This window comes from Microcaecilia unicolor, chromosome 10, assembly GCF_901765095.1.
Source record: "Microcaecilia unicolor chromosome 10, aMicUni1.1, whole genome shotgun sequence".
Classification (NCBI taxonomy): domain Eukaryota; kingdom Metazoa; phylum Chordata; class Amphibia; order Gymnophiona; family Siphonopidae; genus Microcaecilia; species Microcaecilia unicolor.
In genome coordinates this window covers 45,642,026-45,669,478 of record NC_044040.1, presented here as the reverse complement: position 1 = coordinate 45,669,478, position 27,453 = coordinate 45,642,026, and the positions used below count along the sequence as shown (strand labels likewise).

Here is a 27,453-nt window from a genome sequence, read left to right as displayed (position 1 = left end):
TCAACTGGATGATCTAGTTTTATTATAAAGAATTGTATCAAAATATAAGACAACTTCTTTTGTTATGAACAAAAAAAGAAATATAGCAGTAAGGATCAAACTCATTTAAAAACTAGGATGGGATTTACTGGTCCATATACATTCAGTGCTCCTGATGGGGAAGAGGAAGGACGGGGGGAACAGTTCAACATCCAAGATCATATCGATGTGAATGCAAAAATCAGACAGCAGACTTAAGAAAACCTGAGATACTTCTTTAATATACAGAAGTAAGGGATGAAAAACCTGCCAGATCACAGATACTAAGAGATCCAGATAGCAGCATATTACAATTTTCATAAGGAGTTCAAAGGAAGAACTCAGTAGGAGGATCATTACTTGACCATTGACATATGATACGTGCCGTAGGACCCACTTTTATGCAATAAGCCTTGAAACAATAATACCCGTTAACAGCACTGCCTGCACAGTTAGTAAATAACCCCATAAATGTGCACGAGAATGTACACCTTTTTCTGTTTTCTTAAATCTGCTGCCTTCAAGGAGTTTGTGATAGACTGGAGACTGAATGTTTTCTCTACCTCACTCAATTTTAAAACAAATGGAATGCTAATACCAGATATTGGCAATTTGCAACTGTATAAGAAAAAGTGTCCACAGTGTTTTGTTTCAAGTATGCAAAACATTTCGGTCTAAATAACTTAAAAGTATCAAAACAGATGTTTGCTTGAGAATAGAGATCATAGGTCTTCATGTAGGTTGGATGACTCTTGATGTTCTGTTGTCTCTTCAACTTTATCTTCTATTTCTTCTGTTAAAAATAAAAATGATCAATTGACGGCAACCGCTATATAAATTTCATATTTTCATCTCCAAATATAAGATAATCCTTTACTGTACTAATCTAGTTGGTCCCTCATTGTGGATGGGGCTGAGGGTTACCCCTGGGGCAGGTACACATTGCTAGTGTCTGTAGCTAAAACTTCAAAATATCTCCATCATTCACTTCGCAGTACACAGAACAAGTACAAAGGGTCCCTGATAGCTGGCTGTATATTCTCTGTATAATTAAGGATAAGCACATGCAACACACAGAGGAAAAAAATAACTAAGAGAACAAACATTGCCATACTGGGTCAGACAGAAGGTCCATCAAGCCTAGTACCCTGCTTCCAACAGTTGTCAATCCAGGTCATAAGTGGCAAGATCCCAAGAATAAAAACGGATATTATGCAGCTTATCCCTGGAATAAAGAGTGGATTTTCCCAAGTTCATCTTAACAATGACTTATGGCCTTTCCTTTTAGGAACTTGTCCAAACCTTTTTTAAACCCTGCTAAGTTAAGAAAATATTTTCTCTAATTTGTTTTAAATTTACTACTTAGCAGCTTCATTGCACGTTCCCTAATCCTTATATGTTTGGAGACAGTAAACAAGCAATTCATGTCTACCCATTCCAGTCCACTCTCTTCATCTCTCACTCACTACAATCTTAACCTCTCTGGACTAGAAAATTGCATGGGGACAGAAATTTCACCCATCCCCGTCAGAATCTAACTCATCCCCACCCATCCCTGCCCATTCTCACAAATAATCTCCTCTATTCTCACCCATCCCTTGTACAAAAATAACCCTACTTGTGGTAAAATAACTTATGCACATTTTCCAAAGCTGACATGATCCAATTGATAACAATTTTTTCTACATTTGTAATCTGAGCATTTTATTTTGTATTCAATTTTGTCCATGTCTTCTGTTTTTCTCCATTTTTTCCCTGCCTTTCCAAGGTCTCCTGTCTATGTGGCATTTCTTCTTTCTCCATGTCTGCCATCCATCTTCCCCGAGTCCCTATCTGTCCTATCACTTCTGTGTCCATGTTCCCCATCTACCCCCCATGTTAAGAATCTGCCCTTCTAGTGTCTCTATCCTCCCCTTATATATTCAGCAATGCCTCTCTGTGTCCCTGTCCTTCCCCCTGTGATCAACAACACCCCTCTATGTTCTTATTTCACCGCTTTTTCAGCATTGCCCTGTGTCCCTGTCTCTATTTTTACTCCATGCCTAACATTTCTTGTCTGTGCCTTATTCCTCCCCTCTCCCGCTTGAACTCAGTGTGGCATAATTCCCTCCAGTTCCCCAGGGTCCAACACACATCTCCCTCCCCCTCCCCAGGGTCCAACACGTTTCCCTCCAGCAGCACCCCCCCACCCCCCCAGGGTCCAGCACATCCCTCTCCATCTTCCTCCACCCTCAGCCCTAGCCCCCAGGGTACAGAACATCTCCCTCCCCCTTATTTCCACCATCTTCAAGTCCAGCATCTCTCCCTCCCCCTCTCCACCAGTTCCTAGACTCTAAATAACCTGTTTTATTGACCTAGCGGCAGTGGTTAGAACATGCTGCTCTCTGGCTGGCATTGGTGCCTCTCCTCTGCTGGTTCCGCCTTCGCACAGAAGCAGGAAGTTACCTCAGGAGGGCAGGGCCCAGCACAGGAAAGGTCTGATGTCAGCTAGCAATGTGTTTTAATCGCTGCCACCCAAGGAAACAGGTTAGTTAGACTCTGAGACTTGGAAGAAGGAGAGGGAGGTGGTGGGGAAGAAAAGCAGAATTTGAGAAGTGGGGGAGAGGAAGACAGACACTGGCTAGGCCTCAGCAGGGAGAGGAGAGAGGAGAAGAGGACTGCAGTGCCGACACGGTTTTAACCCTGTGCTACCACAAGAACCTCACAAGACCTGCATCCATCCCCGCATGATTCCTGTGGACCTTGAAGGGATCCCTACGGGACTCCCGCAAACCACATTCCTGTGCAGGTCTCAACTCTGGACTAGGCAAGAAGGATTACCCAGGGTGCGGATCCTACCTCCTATCATTCAGGTCCTTAGCACTGGTATTTCTACTACTCCTCCTGAGTTCCAATCCTTATCCCCATGTTGCACTGTAGTACAAGCAGCAGCTTCACCCTCTTTATTATTCCCCGATGACCCTTCTCTAAGGGACACTAAGCCCTGGGATTTAGTAATGGTTCAGACTTAAATCCCTCTCACATCTTGGTGTGCCTTCATCCCAGATTTCTTAAAAAAAACAAAAAACTCACTCACCTATCTTTTCTATAGCTTGTACACATGCTCCATCTTTATCTTCAAAGCCTTCAGAACAAGCGCACTTGTAGCTGCCTGGAGTATTAATGCAGTCTTCGTTTTCACCAAGGCATACCTTCTCACCAAGGTTACATTCATCTACATCTGGAGAAGTACACATGCAAGCTTAATGAGGGTAATTTTATAAACAGGGCACCTAGTTTAAAAGAATAAGAAGGCACCTACTTAGGCAATATTTTCCAATGACATATGTGCCTGAGTGTCTTTATTTTAGTGTAAGCGGTAGATATCATGCTGGATTGTGCAAATACGTCCATAAATTAGTGTATTTCACAATCTATTTGTGTACTTGCACACTCTGTCCAAATTCTCCCAAAATTCTGCCTCTGTACAAGCCTATCAGCAGTGTAATGGCATGTACTTTTACACTGGAAAGTATTTTGTAAGAGCCCTTTTACACATACAATTGACTTAAAAAAATTATCCTCAAAATATGCAAATCCTCTCCCATGCTGTACTAATTAGTTTTTTTTTTTTTTTAATCTACCATCTATGAATAGCTCCTCCAATAAGTTTGTTACGAGTTAAAATATGAAACATGACTGATACACTAAGAGGGAGCATTTTCACACTGCACACACTATTGCAAGTCCATGGACATTTTTTTTATCTACAGATCTTTTTATTTACAGATACTTAGAAAGCTGCCTAAGAGAAGGGAAAAAGAAACATCAAAGAGGCCCAGCAGACAATAACATCCCCTCCCTTTTCTGGGTGTGCATTAAGTCTGCGTGTTGCTGCAATCCTAATCCACTCCCAGGAACACCTCTGCGAAATGCAGCTGAGGACTTTTACCTGCAAACAAATTGGCCAGTTTTCAAATAGCCCATTTTCACAGCTAAAACACTTTATCCTTGGGATTGACCTTGAGAACTGCCTTCTTCACACATTTTCAGTAGTTGAAAAGGCTGGAAACTTGTTAATTGCAGAATCCAAATGCCTGGCTGGTCACCAAAAGTTAAAATATGACAATACTTTTGTACTTGCCAATCAAGAACACACAAATACCACGGATGATTAAATATCTATTCAAGAACTTTAAAAATAAAACCAACCTGCGCATGTTTCACCTTCCAATGTGTATCCGAGAGAGCAGTTTCTGCATTTGTCAGGACCTTCCCCTACACAGGCAGTGCAGCTTTTATCACAGGCTAGAATATGAAATGGTACAAAAAGATATTTCTGTTTCAGACAGCATACATTTGTGCACAACTGAACAGGATTTGACTATCTGATTTTACATTAAGAAATAGAAACTGACCAGGTCTGATGATTTGAGACAAAACTAGTAAGTCTCGGTTTGGCTTGTTTAGAGGTAGCAGATCAGAATCAAACACTCCTGAATTATGTACTCGTATATATGCTCAGTCCCACTGTACAGGGACTGAAAAGGGGATATGCCCTTATCCGAGCATGAATATTATATCAATATTCCCAACCCTATTTTGGCAGCCTACTTCACTGGTCTGTTTTTCAGGATATATTCAATGAATATGTATGACAAATTTGCATACAATGGATTTTCAACATATGCAAATCTTTTTCACATATTTTGTTACTGCTATCCAGAAAAACAGACTGATTTAATGTGCTTTAGAACAGGGTTAGGGACCACTTATATAGAATATGTGCAGTTCTAGCTACCCTTATTTCAAGTGCTAATACACAATAACTTGGGGATTTGGACAAAAATTTTCAAAGTATGTTCAATTAAAGACAGGTACGCACTGGCTATGAGGAAGTACTGCCAAATCCCAGGTCTATAATGCAACTACGCTGCAGTGCCAGACACTACATTCTTCAAAAGCTCCACTTGGTCTGTTTCTTGGCTGCATCATTTCCACTTTTGGTCTCGTTTCTAATCTGTCTCCTGCATCCCTATACATTTTCTTAAAATTTCATGCTTTAAAAGGTATCCTTAAATAAAAATGCACAACTATTGTGCTCAAAGATTGGTTTTCTGAACTTTCCTTGCTGAAATCTATTCTTCAGTTTTGTGTGTCATAGTTACGCTTTCATTTATTAGTATGACATGTCTAAGGCTTCACTGTAGCCTTGATCATATTCCATTCATAATGCTATCAATGCAGAAAATACTGATTTATAAATCCGCTAGAAGTCTCGGCAGCTATTTTAAAAAAGCGGAGACAGCGAGAGGATCAGCGGCAGTGGGTAGGAAAGAGTGGGGCTCTTTCCTGCCCTGAAGAAGTCATTAGACAACCAGGGTACTTTGAGGTATGTGTCAGGAGGGCATCCTACGGCTTGGGGGGAGTGAAGGCACTTTCGTGGGGATCCCACAGGACCCAGGTCCATCCCCGCAGACCTGAAGGGGGTTCCCACAGGATTCCTGCTATCCCTGCTCTCCTGCAGCTCCGTACTGCAAAACAGGTTTCGAAAATTCCGACTTGGATGTTTTGAGAAGAAATCCGTCCAAATGGTGCTTTAAAACACTTTTTGGATGTTTTTCTGAGCCCCTTAGTATTCTATAACTTGCATTCTATAAGGGATGTGTGAACTTCATTGTTAAATTTGATGCTAACTGGTGTTAACCAATAATCGGTATTAATTGGCACTAATTAGCAGTTACCTATGTAACTGCACTCAACTGCATGCAGGTTATAGAATACTATCGTGCCTAACTGCCTACAGTTAGATATGAGCATTTACAACAGCTACTGAGTTAGGTAAGAGCTGATGCCTAAAGTTAGATGTTGGATTTCCGATAGTATTCAATAATGGCAGTTACATACGTAATTACTATTATAGAATTCACACTTAGCGCGTATCACCCCAGTGTCTAACTTTAGGCGACCTGTAGAGAATTACTCCAATCGTGTGCCAAAACTTCCATGAGATTAGTTGCTATCAAATAATATAATCACTAAATACTATGAACAATGTCCAACATACAGCATTGTACTATGTATCTTATAAAGGATAAAACAAGACGAAGCAGTTCTGAGAAAAAGTGATGAAAAAGATATTAGGTTTACATCACAAGACGAATAAGGGGAGACTTGAGGACCTGAACATATATACCCTGGAGGAAAGGGGAGACAGCAGAGATATGAAACAGATGTACAAATATTTGAAAGGTATTAATCTACAAAAAAACCTTTTCCAGAGACGGTAAGGCGGTAGAACTGGAAGACATGCATTGAGGTTGCAGGGGCGGCAGACTTAGGAATAACTTAAGGAAGTACTTTTGCACTGATCGGGAGGGCATTTCATGTATCTGCCACCCTAAGGAAGTGGTGGAGATGAAAATGGTAATGGAGTTCAAAAATTTGAGGGACAAACATAAATGAATCCTGTATAGAAGGAATGGATCCAAAGAAGCTTAGTGGCGATTAGATGGAAAGACCAGTAATTGGGAAGCAGAGCCAGCGAAGGGCAGACTTCTACGATCTGTGCCCTGATCTGGATGGACTGGAGTGGGCCTTTGATGACAACTTCTGAAAAGAGACTTCTACGGTCTGTGCCCTGAAAATGGCAAGGACAAATCAAGATCAAGCGTACATATGTAGCATCACATAATATTGTATGCTATAAGTTTATCTTCTTGGGCAGACTGGATGGACCATACAGGTATTTATCTGCTGTCATCTACTATGTTAAGTTACTATATTTCGAAATAAATCACTGCATCTGGGACAAAAATTTACTTATCTTAAGCTTGTCCTGCATTGCATTAGAAGTGTTCCACCACTTACAGTCAGTGGCAAATTTTATCATGTTTTCCCAAAATTAGTTAAAGGGCCAACAAAATAGAAAGAGAGGGAGGATCTCTTTTAGAAGTGTAGAAAATGTTTAACGGGCATGAGATCAAGACTTCAGGGTCTTATCTTGAGGCAGTAACATATTTTTCTGGTTTTGATGTTAAACCCAATTGGCTTGTGAATCAATATTTACAAACCAACACTTCCCTCCCCTCCCCCCCCCCCCCAACACAAACCTTTACAGGTGTAAGATCCCTCGCTGTTGAGGCAATATTGATCATCTTCGCAAGGAGGAACTTCTGCCGCACACTCATCCACATCTGAAACATTAAAAAATAAAAGAAAATCAAGACAGCCATTTTTAACCTGACAAGCAAATAAAGTAGTTCAATAATTCCAAAACTCAGACTTATGTTCCTTAAGTATATATATATTTTTTTTTTTCCTATCATTTAGACCTATGAATAATAGTGGCTCAGAAATTAGTGAAGATTTAAAACAGAGAAATAAGATTTATGTAATCTGCCTGATTTTTTATTCATTAATGCTCAGTTTTCCAGAAGCTAATAAGGTTATATGATGCTCATTTTTAACTGAATTTTGCTAGCACAGTGCTGCTTTCACCTTCTCCACTCATTGTGACTTTAAGCTAATTGCCATACATACTCAAATATAAACAGAGGTAACTTCCCCCATGCCAAAAAAAGAGGGGGGGGGGGGAGGGGACAGCTGATTCAAATACTCAAATGTAAACTGAGGGTAGAAATTTCACTTTCCAACAAGACTGGCCATTCCTAACAGAAAAGAAAATATGGTAAGATTACAAGTACCTCTCCTCCTCTCCACAAGGCTGCTACTTGCTCTAGGACTCCCACATTCAAACTTCATGATCCTCCTTCTCTGTTTAATTTGTCCAGCCATTATAACATTATAACAATGAGTCTAACTGGGCAGTAAGCACTATGATTCCATCTGGAATTTTTTCCCTTCCTCCTGTTCCCAGGCCTTGCTAACCTCAGGGGTTTGACGCAGCTACAGGAATCCCACCAGTGTCTTCTGAACACTGGATACAGATGATACATAACTTGAGCAAGGGAGAACACTTATATTCTTACCCACACAAGCTTCCTCTACATCCTTGGACCAGCCATTCTTACAGTCCTGGCAGTGTTGGTTTGTTGGTCCAGTGCATGTTTTACACGACTCATGGCAGACTGCAGAAGATGCAAACAAAAGCTTTTAAGACATTGCTTTCCTCCAACTTCATTAAAGAATTAAGAAAAACATGCTTCTGAAAGAGCATTTACGTTGAAACTCCCAAAGAGCATCCTTAATTAAACCCTTGTCAAACGGAAATCATGTGATGTAACGCCTACTCAAGAGTAGTCCTCACATGTTGGAACTCAATCCCAGAGGGGCTACACCTAACTCAAGAGCACCTTAAAGCAGGTGAAAGCCTGGCTCTTCTCCCAAGTCTTTAATGGTTACAGCTACTGATCAGTCACTCAAACTGCAGCAGGGTTACTTTGCTCAACAACCTCAGAGACTAGTTGCATATGCCTTATTCGACTGTACATACAATTTATCTTCATCTAGCCAATCACTTAAGACGTATTTATTTATTCCAACACCTTTGTCTTAGTTATCTTGTCTATTTGTCACAACTACATGTCTCCTCTGTTGCCTATTAAGATGTTTGTTTTAGCTTTGGTCTTTTTATTGTGCAAATTTGCCAATAAACTAGCGTTTCATTGTATTGTGTTGACATTTTATTATATTTCTCTTATATGAACACTCTGCTATGTTGTTTTAATTTAAAAATTATGGACACTATCATATCAGGCAAATTTAAATTATGGTAACAGCAATATTTTCATGTGTACCTCACTGTTATAATTGTACATTATGCTGACATTTGGCCATTTCATTATAATTATACTGTTACTACAGTATAACATGTCTATGTCCAGCTACACCTGCTGTACACCACCTTGGCTGAATTAAAGCAGTTAATGCATTTTAATCTGTCTCAAGTGTATAAAAACTAAAATAGTTGTTAGGATTTCTAGTGCTCTTTGATATAACATATTATTATGCAATAGTTACCAGTACAAACTGAGTGTGTATTATTTCTTTCCGTGCTGTAGTATCCATCTGCACATTCTAGACAAAATGATCCTGTGTATGCATCATTACAGTTACATGATCCATCTCCACTTCTTGTTCCATCCCCATTACAACGGCCATTATCATGGCAAGGTCTTTCTGAGCCACCCAGGCAAGCTGAAAGCAGAACAGGTACAGCATGGTCATAAAATACCTGTACCTGCAAGTACAACACAATAGAAAAGACAAAAGCAACGCTATACTGCTTTGTTAAATAAAAACACAGAGGCATTTTCAACGACGTCTAAATCCAATTTTGGATGTTTAGCGGAAAACATCCAAAAATACAGCAGCAAAATGAATATTTTCAAACCAGAAATACATCTAACTTTTTGCTTTTAAAAATAGCTATTTGCTAAATGATTTTTGTGCTCAGTACATCTGTTTGGACCATTAAAACAAATAAAGGAAAAGTCCAGGGAAAAAACGCACAAAAACAAGCCACTAGAATGTATTGGGGGGGGGGGGGGGGGGGGGGGGAGAGAAGGGGGCAGCATTTGTAGTAGAATGGCCACACAGACATCCCAGCAGACAAGTGGGGCACCCTAGGGGGCACTGCAGTGGACTTCACATGAAAGGTCCCAGGTACACATCTCACCGTTACCCCCTTACATTGTACGAGGAACCTTGCAAAAAAAAAAAAAAAAAAAAAGAAAAACACACCAAAAACTAATGTACCCAACTGTACACCACTACAATAGCCCTTATGGCTGCAGGTGTCACCTATATGTGGGTACAGTAGGCTTTTGGTGGGTTTTAGAGGGCTCACACTTTCCACTACAAGACTGAGATATGGGTCTGGGTACCCTTCTCTACAGCACACTACACCAAACACAAGGCTACTCCAGGGACCTGCTTGCTGCTCTAATAGGAGTGGCCGTAACATCTGAAGCTGTCATAGAGGCTGATATGTACTGTTTCTTTCACATCTTTGGGGGGTGGGTGGGAGGGGGTCATGCCTTAATCCCTCCACTGGTCATTACCTTTTTGTGACTTAGTCATGACTGAAACAGGTCTAGAACAAACTGTCTAACATTTAGTCCCGGACGTTTTTGCTTTCTTCCATTATGGCAGCAAATGTTCCAGTTTTGGGAATGCCCAAATCCAACACCTACCCCATTGCATACGAACTGCATAGAAAACCAACTTAAAAATGCTTTCTAAAATAGCAATTTGGACATTTTAGCAAATAAGTCCCTGTATCTGCAGTAAACCACATTTCAAAGAAAGGGAACTTTTGTAAACATTCATTTGTCATCCTGATGGCATATTTGGTTTCCAAGAGATTTTTGTATGTGTGTACTTACATACAAAAATCTTTTTGGAAACAAAATATATCATCGGGTTGGCAAATGAATGTTTAGAAAAATTCCCTTTCCTTGAAATGTGGTTTACTGCAGACACAGTGTCCTTGCTTAGCAGAGCAGTACAGTTTCATTCCATTAAAACACAGGTTATTCTGCATAGCAATAGAATAAAAAAAAGGAGATAATTTTATTTACCAACAATTATTTCATATGAATCTCAGCACTTTGGAAAACCTACTGAATAAAAGAATTAATCAGTGTCAATGGGTAGATTCAAAACTATTTGCACAACCAAATACTGGCTGCACTTAGGCATCAGGAAATCCATATTCAAAAAAAGTTTATCTAGATATTCAGCAGAACTTACTCACATTTATATATTCAGATAAAGTTATCTGTTTAACCTTAGGTTTGCTATTTATCCAACTAGAGTCATTCAGCACTAAGTATTGACCTTTTGGCCTTTACAGGTTAAGGTTCTCTTAAGGGAAAAAAAGTACATTGGCAGCAACAACTGATGCTAAAGGGGCTAATGTCGGTCTAAAATTATACCGGTACTACTTACTACAAACCAGAACAGAAAGGAGATCTGTGGGGAGGGGGGGGGGGGGTTGTGGAATGGGAGTGTGGAGGAAGATATCCTCTGCCTAAAGGTTGCACTACTGAAGGCTTGTCCAACCTACAGCCCATGGGCCAGAATCCAGCCCACCGAGTGCTTTTTTTTTTAGGCCCTTGGAAACTTGGCAATTCATGTGCTAATTACAATGGGATTCCTGCTTCACCACTGCAACTCAGCTCTCTGTAAGCTTGATCCAAGTGGTGCTGATCATTTGGGTTGATCTTGCAGTTTCAAGTGTAGCGAGACTTGAAACTGGCAAGACAAATCTGACCTTCCAGCACGACATGGATTAGGCTTGCAGAGAGGGAAAAGGGAAATGGGACTTGATATACCGCCCTTCTGTGGAATTTTGCAACTACATTCAAAGCGGTTTACATATATAGAGGTACTTATTTTTTTGGTACCTGGGGCAATGAAGGGTTAAGTGACTTGCCCACAGTCACAAGGAGCTGCAGTGGGAATCAAACCCAGTTCCCCAGGATCAAAGTCCACTGCACTAACCACTATGCTACTCCTCCACTCCGCTGTGTCACAGTGGGGAAGCAGGAATGCTGATGTTTCTGTAGCTGAAGCCAGGTGAAGGGAGGACTATACATGAGAGAGAGAGAGAGAGAGAGAGACTGTGTGAAGGCTGCGGAGGGCTGTAGATGGAGAAGAAAAAAACCCCACAAAAGGTGAAGGCTGAGGAAGGGACAACGCACCATCATATTTTGTCACCATTTGAAGAAACATGCGACAAAATACGAGTCTATGTTTTAGCCCTCCAAATGTTACAAAATATAAAATGCGGCCCATAAGAGAAAAATGTTGGACAAGCCTGCACTACTACATAGCTTAGGGGTTCAAGGCCCAGGCAAGTAGAATTCAATGATTTATCAGTCTCACTCTAATAATAGCTGCTCTTTAGTTAGCATGAATAAGCACTAGTGTGGTACTTATCCTTTCTCCTGAAGTCTACTGAATCACAGGGCTGTAAAAAAATGAAACAGGAGTTCTGAAAAGCACCACAAAGACTAGCTCAGAGTGATGGGCTGATATGCTCTGATAAACATACATTCAGTTACTAAGAGCAATGAAAATATTGTTACCTAGACATTCTGGTCCATATGTCCCACTAGGACAACAAACTTCAATAGTTTCAATACAAAACCACTTGAATAAATCAGAATGTTTCTTCTGTCTGCAAAATATAAAAACATACTTTTTACACATCACACCTTTTATACGATACAGTTATCTGAATATAATGCTTCAATTGAGATTTAAGGAAACTTTGGTCGATTTTGATTGTAAACAAGTTCCATAAAATAAAAAGGTCTCACAAACTATTTTTACCCTTTATTCTAGATCTCAGATACTTTGACTTGTTTCCAGTGGCTTGTTTGACTCTCAAAAAGGTGTAAACTTAAATATGGCAGCTCTTTCGGTTTCCAGCAGCTTCAAGCTTCCATGATGCAATGCAGATATCTCAGCATTGTGCTGGACGGGTCATACATGAATGCTATGCTCAGCAAAGTGCAGATATAAAAAGAAACAAGTTGCAGGTGATTATATTACTTTAAAAAAAGTATCACCCGTAACTTGTTTGTTGACCGCTCAACTCTATCTCTTTAGGTAATCACAAAAACAAAATACTGATGATATATTGCTTTGGTTCAATAACTAAGCAAAACTTGACCTCGTAGAAAACAATAACTTAAAGGATCTGTAAACAAAAAGGATGATCTTGTTTAAATGATTCATGTCTTATACCTTGGTTATTGATAAGAACGAACAGTTCTGTATGCCATGAAATAATCTCTTCCTGGAAATACTTGAAGGCTCTAAACTGGAATAAATCAGGATGCTCTTAACAAAATGAGCAAAATGACATTAAATAATCAACCTAACAAGAGGTCATCAAAACAGCAATTAATTTGATTTAAAGGACGAACCTGACATATAAGACCCTATGATAGATATCACTATAAGAAAATAAGTACGGCAAGACCCTTCCTTTAAAAATATTCCACTGTGGTTGGCAGTACTACAACAGTAATTATGGTCAGAAGAGCACGGTGTTAATTTACTCTGCTGAGTAAATTCAGTTTCAAAACCTTCCAGATAAGTTTTATGTTTCGTTTCTGCATTTAACTCAAAAATGACTTGAAACTTTTTTTTAACTATTATTTTCCAATAATGATGTCTCCCCCCCCCCCCTCCACGTTAGCATCTGACTTTAAGTGTAAAGATAACGATTTCTACACTGAAAGTTAAACAAGTAAATGAGATTGTGGCACATGAGCAAATCATCATAATGTAGTACAGCACATCAGTTTATTCAGGCATGCAATCATCCTGCATATACATAAGAACTGCTATTAGCAAACCAAGAAACCGTCACAGCCAGGGATCAATAAAAACACCTTCTATTCAGCATCACACCAGTGGGTCATACACTAGTGTGGTGCTGAATAAAAGGTGTTTTTATTGATTCCTGGCAGTGAAGATTTCTTGGTTTGCTGTTTGGACTACACGTAGGGTTTTTTTTTTTTTTAACCTCTACCTTTGGGTTTGGTTTGGTATACTAAGAACTGGTATCATACAGATCTGTATGGAGGGTGTCCACACTAATAGAAGTGCAGATAAATGATACAATGAAGCTAACCACAAAGGCAGAATACTAACACCAAACTTATGGAGAACACGGTGAAGGCGGTTAGCTTAGCAGAGTTTAAAAAGGGGTTAGACGGTTTCCTAAAGGACAAGTCCATAAACCACTACTAAATGGACTTGGGAAAAATCCACAATTCCAGGAATAACATGTATAGAATGTTTGTATGTTTGGGAAGCTTGCCAGGTGCCCTTGGCCTGGATTGGCCGCTGTCATGGACAGGATGCTGGGCTCGATGGACCCTTGGTCTTTCCCAGTGTGGCATTACTTATGTACTTAAGAGCGGCGGGGGGGGGGGGGGGGGGGGGGGGGGGGGTTACCTAACCCTCACTACCTTAATCTGGAGAAGCAAATGGGCAACTTCAAAACCAGTAAATCGGTATTTCTAAAATGGAAAGTATTTATGTTCAAAATATGATAGATCCCAGAAGGGAATAAAGGAAACTAACCATATTTAACTGGAGTGGTTACCATTAGACATTGTATTACAAAGTAACTAAAAGGGAATGCCAAATAAGACAGCCAAGCCCCCTGCCTGAAATTCTTTCGGTTCCTATACCAGGCAGGGTAATGTCCTGAAGCGTATGTCACCTTAAGGGTTAGCCAGTTTGGGGTTCTTTGGCACTGATGAAGACTTGGCTTGAAGGAAGAAAAGAGCTCACCAAACAGTAGTGAAGAAAAAAAACTGCAGAGAGATTAGAATGCCTGCTCCACAGCGGGAAATTCTATAAATGGTGCCGAAAAAAAACAAAATTCAGTGCTAAGTGCTACTCTATTAAAGGATGTACGCCTTATATAGAATACTACTACTACTTAACATTTCTAAAGCGCTACTAGTGTTACGCAGCGTTGTACAATTTAACATGGAAGGACAGTCCCTGCTCAAGGAGCTTACAATCTAAAAGACAGGTGTACAGTCTAGAGACAAGTGTACAATCTAAAAGACAGGTGTACAATCTAAAAGACAAGTGTAGAGTCGATCTGATAGGGCATACTATATTTCTCAAAAGGTTAGGTGCCGAAGGCAGCATTGAAGAGGTGAGTTTTAAGCAGAGATTTGAAGATGGGTAGGGAGGGGGCTTGGCGTAGGGGTTGAGGAAGATTGTTCCTGGCATAGGGTGAGGCAAGGCAGAATGAGCGGAGCCTGGAGTTGGCAGTGGTGGAGAAGGGTACTGAAAGGAGGGATTGTCCTGTGAGCGGAGGTTACGGGCGGGAACATAGGGGGAGATGAGGGTAGAGAGGTAGTGAGGAGCCGCAGACCGGGTGCATTTGTAGATAAGGAGTAGAAGCTTGAATTGTATGCAGTATCTGATCGGAAGCCAGTGAAGTGACTTGAGGAGAGGGGTGATATGAGTATATCGGTTATGGCGGAATATAAGACGTGCGGCAGCGTTCTGAATGGATTGAAGGGGGATAGATGGCTGAGTGGGAGGCTGGTGAGGAGTAAGTTGCAGTAGTCAAGGCGAGAGGTAATGAGAGCGTGGACGAGAGTTCGTGTGGTGTGCTCAGAGAGGAAAGGGCGAATTTTGCTGATGTTGAAGAGGAAGAAGCGACAGGTCTTGGCAGTCTGTTGGATATGCGCAGAGAAGGAGAGGGAGGAGTCGAAGATGACTCCGAGGTTGCGGGCAGATGGGACAGGGAGGATGAGGGTGTTATCAACTGAGATAGAGAGTGGAGGAAGAGGAGAAGTGGGTTTAGGTGGAAGGACGAGGAGCTCGGTTTTGGACATGTTCAGCTTCAGGTGGCGGTTGGACATCCAGGCAGCAATGTCGGATAAGCAGGCCGATACCTTGGCCTGGGTCTCGGTGGTGATGTCTGGTGTGGAGAGATATAGCTGGGCGTCATCAGCATAAAGATGATACTGAAAACCATGAGATGAGATCAGTGAGCCTAGGGAAGAGGTGTAGATTGAGAAAAGAAGGGGTCCAAGGACAGATCCCTGGGGAACTCCAACAGATAGTGGGATGGGAGTGGAGGAAGATCCATGAGAGTGTACCCTGAAGGTGCGGTGGGAGAGATAAGAGGAGAACCAGGAGAGGACAGAGCCTTGGAACCCAAAAGAGGACAGTGCAGCGAGAAGTAAATCATGATTGACAGTGTCAAACGCAGCGGATAGATCGAGGAGGATGAGGATGGAATAGTGGCCTCTGGATTTGGCGAGGAGCAGGTTGTTGCAGACTTGAGAGTGCTGTTTCCATCGAGTGAAGAGGGCGAAAACTGGATTGAAGTGGATCGAGGATGGCATGAGAGGAGAGAAAAATCAAGGCAGCGACTGTGAACGGCACGCTCAAGTATTTTGGAGAGGAAGGGTAGGAGAGAGATGGGGCAGTAGTTGGAGGGGCAGGTAGAGCCAAGTGATGGTTTTTTTTTAGGAGAGGTGTGTCTACGGCGTGCTTGAAGGTGTCAGGGACAGTTGCAGTGGAGAGAGAAAGGTTAAGGATGCGACAGATGGAGGGGGTGACAGTATGGGAGATGGTGTTGTTAAGTAGGTTGGTGGGGATGGAATCGGAGGACAGGTGTGTGCATTTAGAGGAGGAAAGAAGGCGAGAGGTTTCATCCTCGGTGATCTCAGGAAAGGAGGAGAAAGAGGCCATGGTTGGTTGGTTGTTGGATGGGGCTACAGGCTGAAGAGGAGGTGGTGGCTTGGTAGTGAACTCAAGGTTGATCTTTTGCACCTTTTCGCGGAAGTAGTCAGCCAGTGATTGAGGAGAGAGTGAAGGAGGAGTGGGAGCGGGGGGCACTTTGAGGAGGGAGTTAAAGGTGGTGAAGAGACAACGAGGGTTGGAGCTGAGAGAATTGGTCAACTGGGTGTAATAGTCCTGTTTTGCAAGGAATAGGGAGAGGAATGGAAAGAGGATAGCATGAATTTGTAGTGAAGGAAGTCTGAATGGGTACAAGATTTCCTCCAGAGGCGTTCAGCGGATCGGGTGCAGGAGCGAAGGTAACGGAATTGCAAGGGGTCAGCCAAGGCTGGGGATTAGTACGCTTTGTGGGACGGGAGGTGGATGGGGCGAGGGTGTCCAAAGCAGAGGAGAGAGCGGCATTGTAAGCGGAGACCACTTTGTCTACAGTCTCGGATGGAGGGGAGGAGATTAGAGATACTAGAGGATAAAGTGGTGGGGGGGGGGGGGGGGGTGAAGAAGTGTAAATGTGATCAGGTGATGATCGGAGAGAGGTAGAGCAAAAGCGTGGAAATTGGAGGGTGAGCCGGAGGAGGAGAGGGACGAGGTCAAGACAATGGCCGTCACGGTGAGTGGGGTGGTGGAGCACAGCTGGAGGTTGAAGGAGGATGTAAGGGTGGAGGAACTTAGAAGCGTAGAGTCGGATGGTCATCAGCGTGATGTTAAAGTCTCCGAGAATGAGTGACGGAGATGAGGGTTCAAGAAAGACGGAAAGCCATGCATCAAAGTCGGTGAGGAAGGAAGAGAAGGATTTATCAGGGGGGCGGTAGATGACTACGACTCTGAGTGGCAGCGGGTAGAATAGCCGGATGGAGTGGGCTTCAAAAGATGAGAAGCAGTGAGACTGCGGTAGGGGGAGGGGTTAGAAACTACAGGAGGGCGAGAGTAGTAGCCCAACGCCTTCACCGCGGCCAACTGGGCGGGGAGTGTGGGAGAAGAGATAACCTCCATGACAGAGGGCCGCGACTGAGGCCGAGTCTTCCGGGGAGATCCAGGTTTTGGTTAGGGCGAGCAGTTGAAGGAGCGAGAGATGAAGAGATCGTGGGTGGAAGGCAGTTTGTTGCAGACTGATTGGGCATTCCACAAGGCGCATGAGAAGGGGAGGGAAGAGGGGGGGGAGGAGGGGAATAGAGACAAGATTGGAGACATCCCGGAATCGTTCGCATGGATAGGACGGGGACAGGTAAGGGGGCCCTGGATTAGGGTTAATGTCTCCCGCGGATAGCAGGAGGAGCAAGAGAATGCGGAGGAGGGTGGGGGAGGTCGGGTGGCGAAGGCGACGAAGACGGGGTGAACTTAGGAGGAATGGGGTTGGGTTAATGGCAGGAAGGAAGTGTTGAAGGTTAAGAGCTAGGAAGGAGGAGGGGGACAAGAGGGATGGTGAGGTGGTGGGGGGATGAGGGTGAATAGGGTATTGCCGTGGCGGGCAGGGCGGGAGGGCAATTCGAGCTTTCTCGTGGTAGGACAGTGGAGTGGGGGGGAAAGAAGATTAGGAAGGGACAGGGCAAGGAAGAGAACGTGGACAGGGGCCATAAGTAGTAGTAGTAGTAGAGCACAGCAGCGAGACTGGAGCAAGCTGGAATAATATGGAGCAGAAGAGAGCAGAGCAGCAGGATTGGAGTAAACTGGAACAAGCTGGATCAGACGGACTGGAACAAGCAGGGAGCAGACAGACTGGAGCAGAAGGACTGGAACAAGCTGGAACAGAAGGACTGGAACAAGCTGGAGCAGAAGGACTGGAACAAGCTGGAACAGAAGGACTGGAACAAGCTGGAGCAGAAGGACTGGAACAAGCTGGAGCAGAAGGACTGGAACAAGCTGGAGCAGAAGGACTGGAACAAGCTGGAGCAGAAGGACTGGAACAAGCTGGAACAGAAGGACTGGAACAAGCTGGAACAGAAGGACTGGAACAAGCAGGGAGAAGCTGGATCAGGCGAACTGGTACAAGCTGGAGCAGATGGACTGGAACAAGCAGGGAGAAGCTGGATCAGGCGGACTGGAACAAGCTGGAACAAGCAGGGAGAAGCTGGATCAGGCGGACTGGTACAAGCTGGAACAGAAGGACTGGAACAAGCAGGGAGAAGCTGGATCAGGCGGACTGGTACAAGCTGGAGCAGATGGACTGGAACAAGCTGGAACAGAAGGACTGGAACAAGCAGGGAGAAGCTGGATCAGGCGGACTGGTACAAGCTGGATCAGGCGGACTGGAACAAGCAGAGAAGCTGGATCAGGCGGACTGGTACAAGCAGAGAGAAGCTGGATCAGGCGGACTGGTACAAGCTGGAGCAGAAGGACTGGAACAAGCAGAGAGAAGCTGGATCGGCGGGCTGGAACAAGCAGGGACTGGAACAAGCTGGAGCAGATGGACAGGAACAAGCAGGGAGAATAGTGCTTAGACGTGGATTCTATGCCTAACATTTGGGCGCTGGACTTACACCTGGTTTCAGCAGGCATGAATGCTGGCACCCCTTAGGCACATTTAAGCCAAATTCTGTAATTCTGCACACAAGTTTCTGGAAGGCCCTCAACACGCCCCCTTTTCAGATACATGCTAGAATAGCGTGCAGCCAGATGTGAGTGCAACTTCTAATCAAAGCCAATTAACTACAATAATTAGTTGTGTATTTATTGCTAGTTAAGGGCTTGTCAATTATGTTGTGTGCCCAAATTTCAGCATGCAACTTTGGGCTCGATATACAGAATCTGGGAGAAACTGTATTACTTCTTATTTCTAAAGAGGAGGCATGTGTGCCTTTAAGTTATTAGGAAGAAAAATGATTTTTCATGTTCACTGATTTGTATCTCTCTACGTTTGGATACTTACATTTTGAACCACCATTTCTCAATATATTCCTCATGCTGTTCTACCATGTGGTTGCAATCAAAGTCACTGCTGTCACACAGAGTTTCTATAATCTCGACGAGACGAATTTCACTACGAGATATAAAAACACATTGCTACAACAAGTTATTTTAAAGGACTGTTTTCAGCATGAGGAGAGGAAGCTAAGCAATCAAATAATTCTTTCCCATGCTAATGGCCATATGGCAGAGTAAGAGCATCAGAGGACAGCTAAACTAAAAACAACTTTTCTTCTAATTTGTATTAAGTTCTCAGAACAAAAAGGTACCTTCAGTTTGGCAGCTCTATCTATGATCTTAACTTTAGACAAACAGCTGATAATCCAAACTGAAGTCTCTGGGTGAATGCTGCAAACAGGGTATTACATGCATAATAAATGCCATACCTGGATATCTTTTATGTACATCTGTACATCTACTTACTGCACTTGTAAAATGGATATGTTTTTAGGAGCAGAAACTCTTTAAATTGGCCATTTAAAAAAAATAATACAAAATGATAATCCATTAGAAAAATAACTAATATTTTTTGACTAGCTTTTTCCTCAGGTTATGACCATAAGCCATTATTAAGATGGACTTGGGAAAATCCACTGCATATTGTAGGATAAGCTGCATAAAATCTGTTTTACTGTTCTGGGATCTTGCCAGGTACTTGTGACCTGGATTGGCCACTGATGGAAACAGGATACTGGGCTTGATGGACCTTCAGTCTGTTCCAGTATAGCAATGCTTATGTTCTAGTTATAATTTAACAGCACAATAAACTTCCTAATAAGAACTCAGCTTCACCACCCTACTTTATGAGCTATGCTCATGTCCAACTCCATCTGTACTAGCACAGTGTTAGAAATAGTCTTAATAAAGGCCCACTGACACTACTCCAAGCACTGCACTGTCAAGTGGTTGAAGCCCCAAAAGCTATCTGTAATAAAAAGCTTGACTTTTGTAACCATAAAAGTCTTACCATATGACTGGTTGACCTTATTATTGCAGATTCTATTACTCCTACTTTTGAAAACTGAACATCCTGAAGATTTGCCATTTGTTTGAAAATGTACTATTTAGGATTTAAAAGAGAATGGCAGTGAAGCTGAACTCTCCAGCAGATCAAAAAGCAGCTACTCTCAAAAATGAAAATCTGTAAGCAAACATTACCTGGATTCATACTTTGAGAGTGTTTTTTCTTCCCAAGCAGTGTTCCCACCACCAAAATTCTTTTTAGCAGTATTTTCTAATCCCTACAAGGAGAAAAAAAAAAAGTAACCCACATATTTGATATAATCCTTTACTGCAGTGTTTTCCCCAAGTCCAGTCCTGGAGTACCCCTTGCTAGTCAGGTTTTCAGGACATTCACAATTAATATAAATGAAAGATTTGCATATAATGGAGGAGGCAGCGTATGGAAATCAAATTTATGCATAGTCATTTTGGGTATCCTGAAAACCTGACTGGCAAGGGGTACTCCTGGACCGGACTTGAGAAGCACTGCCTTACTGAACTTAAAAAAATAAAATAAAAACACTACATTTACAAAGCATTTAGGGCTAAAAGCTAACAGTAACACCTATAGAAGAAAAATAAATTTCTTGAGAAGTCATGCTTTTTGAAATATGGGGTTTTGGTTAGTTCAGTGGTTCCCAAACCTGGTCCTGGAGGCACCCTAGCTGGTCAGATTTTTGGGATATCCACAATGAATAGTCATGAGAGATATTTGCAAGCCTGCTGCCAATGCATGCAAATCTCTCATGACTATTCATTGTGGCTATACCAAAAACCTGACTGGCTGGAGTACCTCAAGGATCAGGATTGGGAACCACTGGGTTAGTTTAAAGTGTGCTCTGTCATTATCCTAAGTTTTCCCAAACCTGTCCTGGGAACCCTAGCCCCACCTGTCCTGGTTTACAGGATGAATATGTAATGATAAATTTCCATACACTGGAGATCCAGCATATGCAAATTTGTTTCATGCACATCAGTGTGGAGCTCTTAAAAACCTGACTGGCTGTGGGGTTCTTGGCAGAGGTTTGAGAAAGGGAAGGGAAAGGGACTTGATATACCGCATTTCTGTGATTTCTTTTTGCAACTACATTCAAAGCGGTTTACATAGCATATTCAGGTACTACGCATGCACTTACACACTTCAGATTGTATCATTATCCAGGATACAATAAGGGAGAAAAATAAATCTAAAAGCTTTTACACTTGGCAGATTGGGGGGAGTGGGGGCGGACCCACAATCCCAGCATAGTCTTGAATTTCATTTTTCAAATATATGTTTTTTTTTAATCATATCTTATAAGCAAATTTTAAAATAATCATCCAGATACATTACTACTACTAATCATTTCTATAGCATTACTAGACGTATGCGGCACTGTACACATTATATGTAGGTACTTTCTCTGTCCCTAGAGGGCTCACAATCTAAGTTTTTGTACTTGTTTATTGTCAGTCAAACTAACTAACTAATGTGCATTTATTGCATGTGTCCAATTTAGCAAATTTTTTTTCCCAGAGCAAAGAATGAGCCAATGCCTTACTAGGTCAGATCCTATGATTGCAAAACGTTTGCAAATGTTGGATTGAAACATTTTTCAATGAGTTCATAATCATTTTTAAGCCGAGACTTGAATCTACTACTACTAGACATATGCAGTGCTATACAAATTACATGCAGGTACTTTCTCTGTCCCTAGAGGGCTCCCAATCTAAGTTTTTGTACTTGGGGCAATGGAGGGTAAGTGAGTTGCCTTTGGTCACAAGGAACTGCAGTGGGAGTCAAACCCAGATCACAAGGATCAGAGCCCGCTAAACTAACCATTAAGCTACTCCTCCAAAACACCACCACTACACACACAAATACACAAGAAAAATATATAGAACAAAGCATGTGAAACCACCACATTTTTCAAAAATTGCTAGCTGCTGTCTTGGCTCACCATAGCCTCTATGCAATTAGGAAACATCTAAAAAATATATTATGGGAGAATTGGGAGCCAATGACCTAATTAAAAAGAACAGCCATGTAAATTTCAGTATCTTACTATACACTCCAAAAGGAAGTCCTCCTTGGCATAATAAAAGTACAGTGCTGAACATCAACATAGATGAATCTTTATGCCAATTTCTCACATTCTACTTTCTAAAAATAAAAGTTTGGATTGTAAAGTAGGCCTTTGTTTCACTGAACTACACAACATACTCTACACCAAGGGTATCTAAACCTTGGCCCTTGGGTTTATAGGTTTTCCCTACAGAATATTCATGAGATCTGTTTGCATACAATGGAGGAAGTGCATGCAAATGGATCACATACATATTCATTGAGGAAATCTTAAAAACCCGACTGGATTGCAGCCCTCGAGGATCAAGGTTGGACCACCTTGCTCCACACTTTCAACATTAAAAAAAAAGTATATAAGAATAAGACATCAAAATCTTGATTGCATTTATTATTTGCAGACTTTCATTCAATACTAATAGAAGTGGCTTTAGCACCAACAGCCATGGAGTCATTTCAGATAGGTGTCTAAAACACAACACAGCAGTTTATATTGTGATAAATAAGAGGCTGTCCTAGCCGGGGCAGGCCACTAGATGGCACTGTTCCCCTAAAAACGTCCAGGATGTCCGGGGTAGGCCACTAGAGGGCGCTAGGAGAATAGTTGGAGGTCACTAGGACCGGGGAGAGCCCTGGGAGGTCCACAGGTGCAGGCAGTTATGGGCTGGATCCTGTTTAGCTATTAACCACTTTATACCCCACCTGAGTTGTGAAAGGGAGAGAGGAGAGCTGGTAGCTGAAGGAGGAGAATCCTCCTGGAAAGAACTGGCTAAACCCTATGGACTTGTGGTGGACTGTGTGCTCAAGGAAGAAAAACAGGCTGGGAACCAGGTCACCCTGAGCGTGAAAGGATAACATGCTAATCTGCATACAATTTGCATACTGAGATCCAGCTCACCCTGAGTGAGAAAGGGTCCAGGAGCTTGATGTTGGATTGCTCAGGATGCTAGAAAGAGATGGTTTGGAGTCCTGTTTAAAGGCCACAGGCCAGTGAGGCCTGCTGGAGAGTGGGAGCAGAAGTGTCATCTTCACAATATGCAGTTTTCTTGGCAGAGAAGCTCAAACTCTCTCAACTTGGCTGGGGCTCATCTGTGAATTACAGTCTAGAAGTTTTGCTAGAGATTGGATTCATGTCTGAGCTCTGACTTGGACACTCAAGAAAATTCATTTTTGTCTTGCAGAATCACTCCATTGTTGGTTTTAATTTGCGCTTAAGATCATATTCCTCCTGAAAGGAAACTTCTCCAGGTCTATGACAGACTGGAACATGTTTTCCTCCAGAATATCCCTGTACATCTTTCCCAGGGTCAGGCCAACCACGAGGCAGGCTAAGTACTTTGAAAATGAGCCCCTTAAGTGTTCACCTAGGGCAGCATGAACCTGCCTATGGAAGTTACTGCAGCCAGCACAGGGCCTTGAGAATGCCCTGCACAGGCTGTAATGTCTTCCACAGGTACACTTAACTGAACACTTCAGGGTCGGAAAGAGAAGGGAAGATGCTGGATGTGAGTGGGATGGAGGAATGGCTTTGAGCTGCACTGGGATGAAGGGGTGCACAGCTGAAGGTTCATGTACTGTGTCAGATACCCTTGGGCCAGCCCTGATCCTCACATGCTTCCCCATCTTTGCTGCTGCAAAAGGATCCCTACAATATAATGATGTGTTACTGTAAGGATTGAGTTAGCAGGGTGATGTGTTGCATATAGCGAACCTATCACTTAGAACTGATACCAAAAAAATTCCACTGTGGTATCAGAACACAAAGCTTCTTCCTACATGCATACAGTGCCCCCCTACATGTTTCTTTACAAATATAATGCAGTATACCATATCTTTTTCTTTAGAAGTGGCTTTCTTCTTGCCACCCTACCACATAAGAACCATGTTGACTCATCTTAAAATCACTGAACAATCAACGTTTTCCCCAGTCTCAATCACAGACATCTCTAGATTGGGGGGGGGGGGGGGGAGAGGAGGGAGAAGTTATCAACTTCAGCAACTGTTAAGATGGGCTATTTACCACTAACTTGTGCTATTTTAGCACAGGTCCTATCTTATGCAATGAGACCTAGTTACTAATAACCCAGGTTTACAGAAAAATAACTCGTACTGGTAGCCCATCTTCCCCTTTAGTTCTGTTAACGTAACTTTAGGTCTCACTGTGATCTTCCTCAAAAGTTTCCTTACCCCTTGGCTACTGAATTTGGAGGAATGAAAATGTTTCCACTGTATGGCGATGGATCTGATAGTACACCAAGGGATACTCAAACAAATTGAAATGTTCTTATAGCCTCACCTAATCTGCACCTCTGAATAACTATAATGGAGTTATTTTTGGCAGCGCCAGGTTTAGACCTTTGCTTCAAATTATTATTTGTTGCATTTGTATCCCACATTTTCCCACCAATTTGCAGGCTCAATGTGGCCTACATTATGCCGTAATGGCAATCACCATTTCCGGATAGAGAAATACAAGTGGTATTGTATTAAGGTGCATAAATGGTAAAGTAGAATACACAGTGGTGTTGCATTGAAGTTCCTAAATGATAAGCAAGCTCATTTTCAAAGCACTTAGCCTCCCAAAGTTCCATAGAAACCTATGGAACTTAGCCTCCCAAAGTGCTTTGAAAATATGCCTCAAAGTGAATTATAGAATAAGTTCATTTCCGGTATGTGAAATAAAGTGGTAGTGCGATTTGCGTAACTTTCATTAGTAGCACATAGGTTATCAGTCTAGTGTGGAGATTTTGGTTTTGTCTAGTTCATGTAGAGTCTAGTAGTCTAGTATTTAGGATGGATCATTATGGTATGCTTTTTTGAACAGGTTGATTTCAGTAGTTTTCGGAAGATTGCTAGGTCGGGCGTTGTTTTTATGGCCTTTGCTAGTGCGTTCCACAGTTGCGCGCTTATGTAGGAGAAGCTGGATGCATATGTGGATTTATATTTAAGTCCTTTGCAGCTGGGGTAGTGGAGATTCAGAATGTGCTGATCTTTGTGTTCCTAGTTGGCAAGTCTATGAGGTCTGACGTATAGACCAGGGCTTCACTTTAGATGAAAGAAACAGCTTGAGTCTTCAACCAATATTTCAGTCAGAACAATGATTAGATGCAGCTGAGCTCCGATTCTTTAGAATCATGTTATGGAACTCTTTGGGGGGGGGGGGGGGGGAAGAGGTGATTGTGTGAGACTGAACTTGCTTTTACAACAAGAAAATCAGTCAGTAGTCCTGCAGGATATGTGCTCATGATCCAAAGACTTTGGATCATGAGCACATATCCTGCAGGATTATTGACTGATTTTTTTCTCTCTTTTTAATGATTTTGTTGTATGATGTGTGTTTTATTATGCATGTTACTCTGTACTCTGCCTTAGAAAATGGTGGATTATACATTGAAACAGATGAAATGAAAATACTGTGACAAAGGATATGAATTCATGTAATCAAGATTTTTGTTTCTTATTCTTACTTTAATACTTCTACAATTGCTCTTACAAGACAGACATACTCTACACTTTCAAAGTAGAATTCAGTGAAATTTACTCCTCCTTTAATGCATTTTAAATTGTATTTTTAGACAGCATGGGTGTGAAGACTTTTACAAGCCGCTATATGAACATATGTATTCCCCAGTCCTAACAAAATACCTTTAGCAAGAATAAGAAAATATCAAGCATTGCCCATTATTTAAGTGGCTCATGAATTGTGTAGAACTGAGGCAGAAAGCACTTATCACAAGAGAAACATGACTGGCAAGACTAAGCAGAGAATTATATAAACAGACATTTAAGTACCCCGTTTTAGAATACTACACCTGAAGTTAAGGAGAAAATGTAGATTTTTCAAGTCATCCAAACATACAGTAAATGTAATTTTTGTTCCAATTAATATCAAGCTTTAATAAATAAAATTCAAAGAAGGGCACACCCAGAAAACAGCCAGCCTAGAACAAATCAGACATTTCTATTTCAGACCAATAAGGCCAATGTTTTTTTTTTCAATAAAAGTACTGCAATATACAGTGTTACAAAATGTGCCCCCAAATTTAAAAACAATAAAGAGCATCATCAGAATCTGAGGTCTACAAATACATAACACTAAAAATACTCCAGAAAACAGAAGGAATTAAATTGATTAAGGATCTGAACATTTACAACTCAAATAATGAAGATATGACAGTAGGGCTAATTCCTATTAAGCAGCGTCAGAATACATACATTTTAGTTCTTGAATTTACTACTAATTTTTTTTTCATCCGGGGTTTTGAACTCTTGTCGTAATTTGGAGTTTGGACTACTTTGTTTTCAAGCCAACATGCCTAGAAACCTGAATTTTAATTTAAATAAGTCCTTAACCCCCCCCCCCCCCCCCCCCCCCCCCAAGCTTCTGTTGAACTTTCCAAAGAATTTAGCGCTCATGACAGGTCCTGGAATGACAGAATTCACAATGAAATTTCCATCTATCCACAAACCAAATAAAATGTGTGAAACCTGAGAGAGAAAACTAGCAACAACGGCTCCTAATAAGTCTGCAGCGTATAGTAGAAGGACTACATCCAAAGGAAAGTCGGGTTGCTTCGGCTCCTGACAGTAAAAATGCCAGGTCACCGTCAACGGTGTGGAACCAAACCCAGCAACGCATTTCAGAGTCCAGTGAACATCTTGAGCAGCAGCGAAAAGTCGGTGGTGCAGCTCAGGCCCTTTTTTCAGAGAATCTTCTGTCAAAACACCGGATTGGTTTCAAGCACGTCTGAACTTTCCCTGCCCTGCAAAATTATCACTCACCTTATGGAAGCTGTCAACTATGTTCCTACAAGTCTTACAGGTCTCCTTGACTTTGGCGCTGGTCCCTGAAGAACAGAGCAGTAGCAGCCCCAGAGCTAAGCACAGGACTGAATAGTGCCTCAAACTCAAGATCATGTCGGGGAAGTTTGGGCCGACACCCGAACCCGACGGTGCAGCCCAGAAACAAGGAAAAGAGAAGCGGAGGCGACCTGCGGGTCTCACGTGGGAGTCAGGCTGCAGGGAGCTCGGAGCAGCCATCACCCACCCCCTCCCCCCTACAGTTCGAGAAGGCCTCAGCGGCTCTTGGCGGACGACAGACCTCCCGCGTACCCCAGAGTCGGCATCCGCACCTGCAGCGCGCCGCAAAACAAACGGAGGACCCAAGCCCGAGGAGGTTTAAACCTCCTTGCCCGAGCCGCACGCATCGCTGCCTCCCACTAACACCG

The 27,453-nt window shown here is 42.2% G+C and overlaps 1 protein-coding gene across 1 annotated transcript; it reads right to left on the bottom strand.

Moving 5' to 3' along the window:
- CRELD2 (cysteine rich with EGF like domains 2) lies at positions 1-27,453 on the bottom strand. The gene is made up of 10 exons (XM_030216602.1): positions 27,008-27,453; positions 20,320-20,402; positions 19,124-19,234; positions 12,054-12,145; positions 8,980-9,156; positions 7,989-8,087; positions 7,110-7,193; positions 4,210-4,305; positions 3,095-3,238; positions 1-811 (listed from the first exon to the last, which is right to left on the bottom strand). Exons 1-10 carry the CDS (start codon positions 27,263-27,265, stop codon positions 741-743), a joined length of 1,215 nt encoding a protein of 404 aa, XP_030072462.1. The 5' UTR covers positions 27,266-27,453; the 3' UTR covers positions 1-740.